This window comes from Hirundo rustica, chromosome 4, assembly GCF_015227805.2.
Source record: "Hirundo rustica isolate bHirRus1 chromosome 4, bHirRus1.pri.v3, whole genome shotgun sequence".
Lineage (NCBI taxonomy): Eukaryota > Metazoa > Chordata > Aves > Passeriformes > Hirundinidae > Hirundo > Hirundo rustica.
Genome location: NC_053453.1, coordinates 19,835,857 through 19,850,413, shown reverse-complemented (window position 1 = coordinate 19,850,413; position 14,557 = coordinate 19,835,857). Strand labels below are relative to the sequence as shown.

Below are 14,557 nucleotides of genomic sequence, written 5' to 3'. Positions count from 1 at the left end.
CGCGCTATGATGTTCTTTCAAATAATTCATACATATTTATGTGAATAAATATAATAAATATGGAGCACTAATAATTAAAGCTTTGCATTATAATTTCTAAATTGTGGTTTTAAAGCTTGTTTTTAAAAAAGTTCCGTTCAGGAGAAGGTGAATATCATTAGAAAAAAATGCATTTGTACAGTGTGCTGTCAAAATATTGTTGAGAAAGATCTTAAGCATATAGTTAATGTTGTCACATTACAAAGGTGGCAAAGATCTAATTTATTATCTATGTTTCTTTTAAGGCAAAAAACTATATCAAAAGCCTCCCAAAAGTCCAGAAGAAAGATTTTGCATCTGTCTTGAAGTACGCAAATCCTTTGGGTAAGGCTGTTTGTGTGGATGTGTACAGCTTGTTCTTGTGTTTGCATTGGAAGCAGCTGCAGTATCAGTCATGTGACAGGTGATGTGGTGGTTCTTGGGCTACTCTGTCTCTTGCTTTCCATAATTCATAATTTTAATTGTAGCAGCTGAACTTTGCTGAGTTTAAACCATGCCAAGAATCAGTTGTTTCTTAGAAGCATTAAAAAAATAGTATTTCGTATTTTGGGTTTCAATCTAGCACCTGCTTATTGCTTTTACTTGAGCAGTTTTTTCAACAGCCCTGGCAGATCAGGTATATGTAATAAAATTTTCTCTGTACTGTATTTGAACGGTAATTCTGAAAGCCTGTTACCCTGGTTTTTCTGAGCCTTTTGATTTTCTTAAATGGAGTCAGATCTTTTTAGTTATTGTACAATATTAAGAGCAGTTTTCTACCTTTCCCACAGATGTAATATAAACAAATCCTTTGTTTTTCATTCTCTGTCCTTTGTTTGCATATTTCTAACCTGAAAACAATTGTAACTGACAATTGGTCTGGCCACTGAGGCTGAGGGGTGGAAACCCCAAAAAGCCAATCTTCTGCTAGACCCACAAATGGATAAAAAGTAAGAAATAAACAAAGGGTCTCTCTTCTCTCCGCTCTCTCAGCTGGGAGCTGGATCGGAAGAACCTCTGCGAAAATCTCTTGTCTGCGTGTGATTGCTTTGTGTGTCTCGGTGACATCTGGAATCAAAAGGCTCAGAAAAACCAGGGTAACAAAAGTCCAGTCAGATCTGCAGCTGAAGTACAAGAAAATGGAAAGCTGAGATTTTAGTAATGGAATTAATACATCCTGAGAAACATCTGTGCATTCCTGAGAAACACTGGCTTGGATTCCATAGATACTAACAGCCAGAAGAGCATACCAAGTATGCATAACTGTGACATGACCTGAGGCAGCCAGAGCTCTGAAATTACTCTCCATAAGCATTATCAATTCTCCAGTGACCTAAACTAACAAAGCCAGTTTTATTAGAATATTAATTAGGATAATTGAGTTTTCTCAATTTTAGTAGTTAAAATTTTAGGTTCAGATACAGTACAAATAAATCTGATTAATAAACAGCTCTTACCTGTACTGCATGGTTAGCTGATGGGTAGCTACAGCAAGCTACACATTTACATTTCGTTTTTAGGATGTCTCCTCTTACCATTTCTGTGGCCACCTGGCTGCTTCTGGTCTGGAATAGGAGTTTAAAGAGAATATACATTATGGCAAGCAGGAGTTGAAGCATCCTGTCCCACACTTCTGCCTCTACTTCCTTCAGCTGCTCCAAACCCAAGAACATCGTTTCAGGATAGGAAAACAGAAAATAAACAAATCATTCATCATACCTGTTGACACTAGCCCACTTTGACAGTCTAGAAGTGGACCGAATCCAAAATCCACAAGAGGGGAACTTGCAAAATTTTAATGGGTGCTTTGGGCTGAGGTCAAAACCACATAGCAGATAAAGTTAGCTCTGAGATTCTGGGCATGGACAGCTGACCTGTCTTAGTGAACTTCAAAAGCGTACTTGGTTTTGATTTGGTGACACAGAGCACAGTTCTCATTCGCTGTTCACCTGTTCATTCAGGTGCTGTCAGGGGGTGCTGTACCTTAGAACCACAATGAGTGGCAGTGATTAAAGACACCTGGGGAAGCCCCAGGCACAGTGGTCCTGGAGCCAGAAGCTCAGAAGTCATTAGCTCAGATGTTTTCTGTATTGCATACAGAAGCAAGGGAGCCCCTCTGCATTGCATCAGGCTTTGTACACATCCCAGCTAGCTCACAACAGTCACGCAAAGAGACCCCACAGGCTGTAAATGGACGCCCAATGATTCTGTTCTATTACACCATGTATATATTTAAAATACCTCCAGGGCAGTATTGCTGTGTACAAGTGGAATCAGGTGTGTGATTTGAATATACTGTTGGTTTTCTGTGCAATAGCTGTAAACCTTTTGGAGAAGATGCTGGTGCTGGATGCAGAGAAGCGAGTCACGGCAGCTGAGGCTTTGATGCATCCTTACTTTGAACCAATTCACGATCCTGAGGAAGAAATTGAAGCTGAGAAATACGATGACACATTTGATAACATGGATCTTCCACTAGATGAGTGGAAGCGTGAGTTTAATTTTGTGATGTTTTCAAAAATAACGAGATTGAAAGGCCATGCAGAAATAAAAATGTTCCCCCTTAAAAATTAACTCCTCTACTTTTGATCAAACAAAGTGAATAGACATCATTAAGAGAAATGCTACTGTTAAGCCAGTGTTCTTCTTAGCAAGTTCTTGTGGAAGGATCTCCAAAGGTTTCTTCTCTGCTTCCTAATAGAGGCTGTTCTCCATTTCCCTAATGTTTCTGTCCTCCCATCTTCTGCAGTGTAGAAAAGAAACAATTTCTGTAACTTGTCTTTCAGTGAATAGGGCAGTTGAAGAGATTATTTGACTGTTGCCTCTACACAACTGCAGTGGTTTCTGGCCTTAAAGTTAGATTTTTCTGAGGGAGAAAAAACATTATCTGTGTCAGTAGAGATTTAAGTCTAATCTTGTTTTCATCTAAGGTCAGAGGTTTGTAGTTTGGCTTCTAAGTGAGGACCTGACTTTTAAATCTAATGTGCTCAGCAGCTCTTGTTGAGGATATTGCCCACTACACTCAAAAGTCAGTGCTCACATTCCTTTGACAGCACCTATACCATTTCAGTACTGGGGTACTTTTTCAAATCTGAAATGGTGAAAAAGTAATCCTTGATTACTTTTTGTACTTTCTGTACTTTTTGTACTCTTCCTCTCTTTTTGCCTGAAGAGGTCTCTCTCTTCCTGAGCTAGATCAGAGCCCAACCATGCTGGGGTTGCACCTTGCTCACTCATGTTTGTTCAGCTCCTTTTCTCATTAGACCACAGCAATGTTATGTTTATTCTGTTGTTTTGCAGGCATTACATATAAAGAAATATTGAACTTCAAGCCACCACAGACATTGGATTCAAAGGAGACAGCAGTGTAATACATTTGTATGGCTCAGTATTTTCAGAACTCAGAGGAAGGCAGAAAAGTTGTAAATGTTTATGACATTTCAGGTGTATAAAACTTTTTATAAATAAGCTCTATATAATCTGTTTCATCTGCACTGTAAGAAAGCAATGTCCTTTACTCTGCATATGGAAGTTGGTGCCTTTGGGAGTAGCATTTCAAAAATATCCAGAAACTTATTTCTGCCTACACCTTCTTCCTTCTGCACAAAGGGACTCAGACTGCAATAATCCATTGCCATCCTCAAAAGAGCAGGACCAATTCTTCAACTCAGAGATCAGAAGAGTACAAGTTGCCACCCCAGGCAAGCTGAGAACACAGTATGTCTGATGTGCTGTGACTGCTCTCCAAGGCCACTGAACTGTCATGAATGCAAGAAGTATTCATGTGACATTCCTCCTGGAATATTTCACTTTGCTGGGATGCCTGGGAAGGCTAATAGTCTTCTGTTAACTCAGGGACTGCAGTGGGTAGCAGAGACACAGCCCAAATGAGTGCCTGCATCCCCTGTCCTTTGTGAGTGGAAGAGAACCTCAGAAGTGTTGATGTCCTAGATTTTTTTCAAAGTAACCAGTGTAGCAGGACAAGATTTCATAAACTTGCTAGATGAACAGTCACTGGATATATAATCACTGCATAATATTTTTTTCTAAATACAGTGCATTTTCTTTCTGTGTTAGACTTGGGATTGAGGATTTCCAGGGAAGAATTCTTCAGATTTTCTAAAATTTTGTACGTTCTCTAACATCTTAGTATTGAAATTATCTCAGACAATCAGCAGTGCTGATTTTAAAAATAAAGCTGCATGTGGGTCACTTTATCGAAAATGAAATGAGGACCAAAATGATACACTGCAGCTCTTTGTCGGGAATACCTGCAGCAAGGTGGGTTTTTTCACAGTTTACAAAGCTGTTACCAGATGAAGAATAATAATTTCTTTTTTTTACTCTTTGGAACTCATCTTAGACATTTGTTGAGAGGTACCTTAGCAGAAGAAGTCAGCTTCCTGATGTGATAGATTTGTTAGATTATGCATCTTACTTCCTGTTACTGTATTTTCTTAGATGCTTTGTTTATAAGGGTCTTTGAGAGGTGGGAAAAGGAATTGGCAAACCTTGGTGAGAGATTTCTGTGTGAAATTTCTTTTCTTTCTTAAAGGTAGTATCTTAACAATGGACTGTTTGGATGTGGGTTATTCCCAATGTAATACACTGTGGTGTGTTACTACTGAGTGAAATGAATGTGAAAGACATTTGATCTTAGCAGGTAGTAACTGGGGAAAAAAAAGTAATTACTTGGGGGTTTTTTGCTTTAATATCCAATATAAACCACAAGTTTAATAAAGGTACAGTTATTCTGTTGCTTTCAATGAATGTTTGAATTAAACACCTGTAAATATTAGCATTTGTTTAAAAATTGTTTGTGACAAGAGTTGATTAGCTGAGGTGAGCACCTAGAGAGACTAAATAGTAACAGAAACGTTAAATTAATGTATTTGACAAGTCATTAAAAACTACATTTTCAGGAATGCATGAAAAAAAGGCAGAGAATGTAAATTGGATCAAAATATTTTTCCAAACTACAGGTTCCTCACAGAGGAAGGCAGACTAAAGTCATACCCCATTTTGCACAATGGACTTTTTACTTGGTCTACACTTCCATTTTCTGTTTTAAACAGAAACTTTATCTTTTACAGAATAGATGTTTTCTCTTAGGATCATGTTCTGTGGTCTTCTTAAAAGTAATGGGAGAAAAGTGCCTATTGGAATTAGTGGTGTTGATAGACCAAGTCAGTGGAAAATGAAAAATGTCAAACACTTACTTGAAAGTGCTGCCTCTATATTTTAAATGGATTTCAACATCCTAAATTCTTGCAAATGCCTGAAGTCTGGAGATAATGCAGATGGTTCAGATTGTGCAGATGTTAGTTCAGACTAGGAGGGAGCATTTTTTAATTGAAAATTAATCTTAATTGAAAAACTGCTTTGCATTTTCTTCCTAAAGGCCAAAGCTTCAGTGAGCATTTCCACACAGTCAAGCCTTAAAATCCTCCATTGGCTGAGGTGAACTTTTCCCTCTCTTAATTTTAACTTAGCATTGGAGAAGCAGCCAGCACACATGAGAAAGACAGAAGAAGATAATGTCAGCTTTTCTTGGTAGTGCAAAAATACAGAGCTCTTAAAGTAACTGGAGACCTTGATGCATATGTTAGCAAAGACAGAAGTAATGCTGTGCCATCGTCAAATGGCAAAGGCAACATCAGGTTGGTCGAGAAGTTTCTGTGAAGAGATCGAATTCTGCAGAAGTGGCTCCAAGTGGCAATAGAGATCATTAAAACAACTGTGAGGTGAAAGCAGAAATACTTTGCAGTGGAAGCAGCTGCTACTCCGAAGGGAGAGACAACAGTTCCTAAGTTTTTATTAGCTATTCCTACTGGTGTTAAGCAACTCAGGTATAAGAACCCAATTTCTGTTTGCCTTAAAAGAGAAATGTAAATACATTCTGCATGTACATGAAATGTGTTGTGACAAATAAAGGCTGTGAGTTTGTTCTTTACACAATAATGGTCTTATTTTCCCCATATGTATTCCCAGATGTATAATCAGTACTGAAAATATTTTCAGTAAAGGGATCTGTATGAAATTAGTATTGTAGGTACATTTCATGTAATATTACCTGCTGATATGGTTTATTTTGGGAGCTAGTCAGACCACAGATGCTAATCATTCTCCCATTTTCTGAACCTGGAGTTGCCACAGAGCTAATCTGACTGTACTAATGCCACCAATCTGTTTTAACAGCCTCTTGGATTTTGCCAGACATCTCTGCTTTGTTCTGAAGGACAGGATTTTGGTTCTTAAATGCAGTTGCATGTTGAATTTTGGTAATGTGTTATTGTGGGCCCGATGTGATTCACAACTTCCTTTCTTGATTTTTTTTTTTTTTCTTTTTTTTTTCCTGATAGGATACCACTGAGGTGCATGTTAATGTGTCCTGCAAAATGTGCTCAGAAGATGTACTTTGTTCTTGGTTGGGAATTATTGGGCTTATGAGCTGGGTGGGAGTATTTGAGTTTCCTGCTTTCTGATCTGCTGTTCAAAAGTGAATGCCAGATGCTTCTGGTCTGTTACAGCTAAGGTTCTCAAAGAATGAGGCATCTGTTAGATGCTATCATTCACTGGATCTTGGTATAAAATAGCCATGTATTTTGACAGTCCCTGCAGGGACCACAGAAAAGAATAGAGGCTCAAAACACCTGCTGTCTCTACAGGTTAATTCTCCATCTCCTGCATACACTGATGGCAGCTGGTTGTATAAGCCAAACAATACCAGAAGCAGTTTCATGCACAGCAGCACTTAAAATCTCCTTCTAAATCTTCATAAGAATTCAGAAGCCTGAGTTGGAGAAAGATCAAGGGAGGAGGACTTCCATCATACAGACACTCTTTGAAACTTCATGGAGTACCACTTAATGACCATCTCTTGTGCACAGATCATTTGCAGCCTCCACAGGCCTCCACAGGAATAGTAACATCTGAAAACTGCATTTTCACCTAGCAACCACCTGCAGCTCTGAGGCATGGGACTGATGTATGCTTTTTAGCTGCCAGAAACGGCATCCCACCAGGAGGTTAGTGGGAACAAGGAAAGTGTTTTAATGATTCATCATTTTTGTCTCCTGCTCTTTTACTCTGTAATGGGAGCTCCTTTATGTTTAACTTTTTTACTTTTCTAACCAGGAGGTTCCTAGTTTGTGGTCTGCTTCGTAAGTAAGCAATGAGCATTTCCCTGCAAAGTTAGAGTGATCCAGGCATGCAGCTCTTACACCTTTCATTGAAGCATTTTGAATATGCTGTTACCTTTGAGAAGCAAAACTGCTGGTGAAACAATTGAAATGCAAGGAAAGGAATTGCTCAGGTCCTGTTTGAGAATTTGGTTCTTGGTTTTGCCACGAAGTGTCCTGGGAGCACATGCCCCTGGGGAGCAGGTAAAGTCTCTTGCTGTGTTTGCATGGTGCCAGCAGCCATGAGGCTCCTGTCAGAGTGATGCTTGTAATACCAACACCTAATCCACTTCAATCTGATACTAATGGGAAATTCACTGTTACTATAACATTGTTATATCACAGCTGATAATAGTAAAAATGTACTGCTTGGAAAACCAAGGGCATTTAGTCCACAGGGGCCTGGGCTACAGCAGCTTTTTTATAGGGGTTTTTTAAGTGCCATTTATACATGATAGTTCCTGCTGCCAAGTAATACCACCTTGGCATGTACCAGACATTTTGTTCCTATGTAACTCCTTACATTTTTGGGGTTTGAGCCAAGTTTGACTTTTCTTTTTCATAAAAATGGTAGTGCACTACTGTAAGGAGAAAAAAATAAAGCCAAGAAACATATTCAGAAAAAAACATTCACTCAAGTTTTCTCTAAAGAATAGATCCAGCAAAGTGCTGCAGGCATGGTTCATTTACCAGCACTGACATGGCCCCAGAGCCAACAATGCCTGGAAGACTGCTCAGCCAGCTGATGGGTGCATGTGGCTGTCATCTCTTGTCTGTTGTTCTCCAGCCATGAAGGAATAACAAAGCAGCCATTGTGACATAGTTGTTTGGGAAAGCCCGATGGTGAGCTCTGCTGTAAGGGTTATGAGAGTGTCTGCAGGAGGTCTCGAAGCTTGGGCTGCTAGGACTGGGGGCCAGCTCAGAGCCACTGCAGCCAAGGGTGGCCTCTTCCCCATGGTGACATTGGGGGGAGGCTCCCAGGCACTGTGGGGGCAAATCCTGATGGGGGGAGCTGCTTCCAGCAGAGGCTCTTGCCTTGGCCCTGCCTGTGCTGCAGCTCCTCACCACCCCCCAGCCGTGTCCTTGGCCATGGGTCCCACCAAACCACCTCCACTCACAGGCTGATGTCCCAGTCTGGCCTGTCCCCACCCCCAGGGAGGTGCCCCACACCCAGAGCTGGGGCTGTCCCCACTTGCCCCCTGCAATCTGCTCTGACCTACATGTAGTGGCTTACATTAAATTAGGGTCAGGTTGAAAAGATTTGTTGGCAGTGCTCATAATAAATGGAATTAACACATATTTCTGTGCCATTGGCAAAGCTACTGTAAGTTGCTGTGAGTCTCCATTGGGACTAAGTGTCACGACAACATCATTCATGAAGTTTTTCGTACTTGACGAATTTGTGGAAAGGGTAATGATTAGATAGGAAAGAAAATTACTGCAAGAGAGTGCATATTTCCTTTAAAGAAAGAAAATACAATGCAGGAAGATTTTTTTGAAGGCGTTACTAATATTGTAAATAAACAATCAGATTCATCAGAAAAGTAAAACCACAACAATGAGAATATTGTGAGCACTGAGATCAAGATCTGCCTGCTGGCAGAGTGGGAGGGTAAGGTCACCAGGCACACATATAAACTCTAGGTCTTATGTCACCTTACAGACTTCAAACATGACTCCACATATGGCTGTCAAGCACTCTGGTAATGCTTTGCATTCAGGTTGCTGAATTTTCAGAACAGATGTGAAACTATGGCCATACAAAAATGAGTGAATATTTGGAGACTCAATGAAAGGAGTGTGATTCTTTTAATGAACACCTCACTGTAACTATAATTACTTTTTCTACCCAGTATTGCCACTGCAAGTCTTTAAAAGAGAACATTAACTATGTTTCCTTAGGTTTCACAATGGGTTTTATGACCTCTTATGCTTTATGGCTGAATTAGTGGTTTTGATCACCTGGACTGGATATGATTAATGTTATGAACTTGCTGCATGTCTTCCAGCTTTTGAATTGCTTTCCATAACTAGTGTTTGGAATCATTAAAGTAACTTGAGACATAAATTATTTATGTGCAGGGAAAATTCCCTTTATGCTGTAACCTCAGATCTTAGCAGTGGGGTAAGCATGACTTCCCATGAGAAAATGCTCAGGAAAGGCTGAAGAGCTGAACGAGCAGAGAGCATTGCTGTGTCCCACACACTGGCTTGCCTTAATGTATAAAATTCATACCAGTGGATGCCTGAGGGCTCCCTTAGGGTTAATAAAATCTTCTCTAATATGGTGTTGCAACATCATCAGCTGGTTCATACATACTTTATGATCTAGGAGTTTTAAAGAAGACAAATCTCTCATTTATTGCCCAGAAGTGTTAGATCTTAGTAAACATGGGCATGACAGTAGGGCTGGTTGTGAAGGGCCTCTACCATAAATGGTATTTTTCTCTTGGAAAGGAGAAAAATGAAAACTTGGAAGTAGGCAGAATTTGAAACACAAATTCCCCTAATTTTTCTGTGTTAGTTTTATCTACACCAGCAGTATTCTAACCAAGAAAATCAAATACAGCTAATCCTCAAAGCCAAGTGAATGTCCTCACTTGTGGCCATGGACCCAAGCTGGCTTCTCCCACCAGCACTGGGACAGAATTGCTGTGTAAGGACTTCAGGAAGCACAAAGGCTGAAGTTGTTTGTTCCCTTTAAAGATTGGCATATACATCTGCAGCATCCCTTGCTGAAGCCAAGATATTAGGATGAGGTTTCTTTATTGACCCAACCCTATGGCAGGGAAAGAACCTCCCATACTGAATGCTTTTTCAACATCATGGCCAAAACCAAACACTTTATAGAATGTTGTGAAAGATAATTCACCAAAAAGAGTGAAAGGGTGGTCTGTGTACGTTGGCCACCTTTGTCAGTTTTGCTCACGTAAAGGTCTGCCATAAGACACTGACATCAATAGGATGTATTCTAACACTCAGCATAAGCAAAACAGGCAGAATATTGCCTTCCAGGGTATAGTCATGGGTCATGGAAACTGTCTTTGCCTTCCTTAGGTACAGAACCTGTCAGTAACTCCAGTACCTCTGGTTCATTTTGCTAGAATATCAGGGAGATAAATGCTACTCAGCATGAAGAGAAATACATAGCATTTTCTCTGGATGTTTCTAAAAGTAGTTTTCTCTCTCACCAAACAATTCAAAGGTCTCCTGTCCCAATACATTTAACATTAGTGATGCTGTAGTAAAGATGTAGATGTAACAAAGATGGGGAGTGGCAATAGTTTTTATCGCTTTTATCAGAGAGATGTAAGAGCAAAGGAAAAAAGCTGAGGAAGCTGTCAGGCAAACATATGCCTTTTATGGTGTGAAACTAGAGCTGCAATCAGAAATCCTTTTTCTCTGGATGCTCCAGTGTAATTTCAAAATACCTTCCCCTCTAAACTATTTGCTTCTCTATGGTTTCCATAATGAAAGAAGCCTCTTGTGGAGACAGTTATCAATCTTTGTTTGCTGCAACCAGCATGAAACCCTTAATGCTATTTAGAGAATGAAAATGGATCCTAAGACCAAAAAAAACATCAGCCTCTCCTGTCTAACTGTAAATTTAATTATTTCTCTGCCTGTCCCTCCCTGAGCTTCATATACTAATTAGAAGTAAACCGTAGTTTTAGAGATCATTTAGGTACTGTTTGATTTTGAGATATTTCTAAATGACTGCTTGACATTTTTTTCTTGTTTACTCAGCTCTTCTTGTTGTGTAGCTATTTATGATGGATTCACCCATTTCACTTCTCAGTAGCTCCACTGGAAGAAAATGGTTGCCCTGGAATGAAGGTAAAGGGCTGTGAAGACCAAGTGACACAACATTTCACAGGCAGGCCTCACAGTCTGCGCCCAGATTAGCAAATGGGCGCTGAAGTCTGATGTCTCAGAGCCTCTAATCCTTGCCTGCTGGCTCAGGGGCTCTGCCCAGGTATTGAAATCCAAATAGTTTAATCATTTGGGTGGAGTCTCCTTTATCAGTGAATTTCTCTTCGAGATAGGGTGATAGAAACCGAATGTCTTTGATGTCAACAGAGGCAACTGTGCAACATAAGCCATCACAGAAAAAGAGGGAGCCTGCCATCGGCAAGGCTCAGAGAAAGAGAAGCAGTTTTTCTTCCCTATCTTTTTGTATGGTACATTGCATCTATGCTTTCTCTTTAAGGACTGATTTGTGGTTTGTTTGGGTTTCAGTGTTTTTTTAAATTGAATTCTCGCCCTTTGCAGAGAATTTAAAGCCTTCCCTGAATACGGATGGGGCTGTCCCACGAAACAGAAGGGAGGGCCTGAAGTGGTTGATCCCGGAACTCTCAGGCTTGCCGTGGTAGTGGTTGTGGCAATATGAATCGTCCTTATAGGAATTGCTGAGGTTTTACACATTTTGCAGGCCCAGCATCAGTCTTACAGGAAGGCACTATGCAAACTTGATTAAAGTGCATATAAAAAGATTTATTAAGAATACAAGATGCAGAATCCACTTACTTTTACAAAACTGTTCTAGAGGTTTTCTCGGACGGACAAAAAGACTTAGACAGTATTTACAGAGATACCATCCCTGCATGATAACAGAGAGAAAATCATAAAGGTTCAAATCAAAAAGTAGTGTCTGTGAAGCCATTATCCCATTTGAAATCTAGACCTACCCATGATGATCCACATGGGCCTGCCAGTTGTCTGCCATAGTGCTGTGCTCCTGCTGTCCCTTGAATTCTTTACTCCTCACACCGAGGTGTGATTTGGCTAAGCATTTGTATTCAAAACAGGTTACACATAAGGCCAGTTGCTTCATTCATTGAACCTTGAAAAATGTTTTGAGTTCCTTGATATATGAGGAATACTGGAAAAAAGTGGATTAGTGGCAGCTGCAATAGCAAATGTGTCTTTTGTCAGGATAGGAAGGTGCCTTAAAGACTTCAAAAGGCTCCCTTTTGTGGTCATCCTTGTCCAAAAGGTGTGGGTAAGGTAATTACTAAAATAGGGAGAGCGAAAAAAAATGTTCACGCTGTCAGTGAGTAATCCTTAGCCTTTGAGCACATAGTTCATGGTGCAGAACAGAAAAGAACTATTCCCATTAAATATTTGTATAGCTGTCAGGTAAAAATTATATACCATACCCTAAGAATGGACACGCTGATTTGTGAAGCAGTTACTCTTGTAATTTGTAATTGCCACAGTTAAAAATATATTCTCTCAGAATCCCAATTCTAATGTGTATACAGAATATTGTCTGTATACACGTTCGAGTTCAGGATACAACTATTTGTTTTGAATAAAGTTTAGTACACACCTCTGTACTTGAATTAAAAGGTTTCCAAATGATTTTAGTTAGAAAGCCCAAAATAATAAATCTCTTTCAAAAACTATGCTAATATAGAAACCTATGGAAACCTAAAGCTAGGATTTATCAAGAAAATATATTTTCTTTTTTGAAATTTTAAAATTCCATTCTACAGTCTTCAAAACAATATGAATCCTGGTTTGGATAGAAGTTTGTAACAACAACAACAACAACAACAACAACAACAACAACAAATTTAGATTTAAATACATATTCAGTGTCTATAATGAGATTACACTTTACCATCAAGGTGTGCCAGAGTAGGTTTACACTGGATATGAGGAAATATATCTTGATGGAAAGAGTTATCAAGTGTTGCAACAGGAAGTGGTTGAGTCACGTTCCCTGGGAGTATTCAAAAGATGTGTGGATGTGGCATTTAGGGATGTGGTGTAGTGGGACTTTGCAGGGTTAGGTTTATGGCTGGACTTGGTGGTCTTAAAGGTCTTTTCCAACCTAAACGATTTTATGAATCTATGAATAATTTTATGTATCTACATTATTCCATATATATATATATATATGGATATATATAATCTAAGCAAGATTCCCTCTGGCATTTGCATTTTATATATTTATATATATATATATATATATAAAATGCAAATGCCAGAGGGAATCTTGCTTAGAGGAGATTTGGCCATAATATCTAACTCAGGTATTTGAAGCACATCTGTGTATTTGTGAAACGTTAGAGAAATTATTTAAATTTTGCTTATTCAAAAAAGTATTTCGGCTGAAGTTTGCCTTTTAAACAGGAGCTCCAGGTCTGCTGCTTCCCATGGTGTTAAAGTGAATCAAGCCTGTCCTGCTATGTGTTGTGAAAACGTCAGATGCCAAGAGCATTTCCTGCGGGTGGCTGGCATAGGTAGAAGTTAAATGCGAAATACTGTCAAGCGACTTAAAAGGGATGGGCTCCAGGCGTGCTGGAGTCAGCAGAGCACTCTCCCGGGGTTTTACTTCTTTAACTGATAGAGCTGTCTCTAGTGGCAGCTAGAAGCCAGACACGATTTTCAAGACTTAATGTGTTTCTGTCTTATCTTGATGATCACTAGCTGGCTACAGACCACAAAGAAAGAATGGGGAGGGGGAATAGACAAGGTGACGATGTTTACTTTCTCAATGGACTACAAATAGTTGGTATGTAATGTTTACTTGTAGCCCAAACAGCTGTTGCCCTGTCTCCCTATGAGAGTTCGAGTCTACTTGTATTCCCTTATGGTTTAGAAACAATTCAGTGAGCTTTGTGTTTAACTTCACTTTTTATTTCATCTGGAGCTGTTACTGACAGACAATACATGACAGGGGACTCCGCTACGATAGAAACTTGATGAGGGAAAACCAGCACAGCCCAGTTGCCAAAAGACTGCAAAAGCAGCTTAAGTCTAAAAGAAAAGAGGAGGTTTTCAGTGTCAGAAATTGTGCCTGAAATGCATGATACTCCATTTGTTAAATAGTCCTTTCACAAAATTAAATTGGAGCAAAATGAAATTGAAATCTAGTAAAACTGACTCAAGACTAAAAGATATTAGCCAAAGCAGCAAACCAATGCCAACCAAGGAATAAAAATACCCTAAGACATTTAATTTTTTACCTGGGGGAGAACAGAGAAGAATGGCTACTACTACTGGCTGATTGTGGAAGGTGCTCATATGGTATATGATCAATAGTGTAAAATCCTAAATTCAGACAGTCTGTATTTTGCTTCCACCTGAAAGCCATTATTTGGAATTTGCTTATCCCTGAAGCATAACCTACAACGCTGTTGATCCTGCCATGGTTTTTATGGCTGAAAAACAAAAATCCACTTTCTTAACAACAACCGTTTCTTTCCTATTTTCAGCCACCTTGAAAGCAAACATCTTCACACAGCATTTAACCAATGCGGTGTTCACCATAAGGCCCTGACATGCAGCACACAGGACATGGCCTAAATGCAATTTTGTGAGTGTGCCACTAGTAAGTCAGTACTGGA

At 39.5% G+C, this 14,557-nt stretch overlaps 1 protein-coding gene across 3 annotated transcripts in view; it reads left to right on the top strand.

Annotated features, from left to right (window-relative positions):
• The window catches only part of MAPK12 (mitogen-activated protein kinase 12), a 34,213-nt gene extending 28,242 nt beyond the window's left edge, over positions 1–5,971 (top strand). The window contains exons 10-12 of one of the 3 annotated variants that reach the window (XM_040061505.2): positions 285–363; positions 2,336–2,509; positions 3,319–5,971. In XM_040061505.2, coding sequence (XP_039917439.1) covers positions 285–363; positions 2,336–2,509; positions 3,319–3,389 — 324 coding nt within the window. In that variant the 3' untranslated portion in view covers positions 3,390–5,971. The remainder of the gene's footprint in view (positions 1–284; positions 364–2,335; positions 2,510–3,318) is intronic. The other 2 variants (XM_040061506.2, XM_040061508.2) reach the window with 2 other exon arrangements.
• Positions 5,972–14,557: the final 8,586 nt, after the last annotated feature.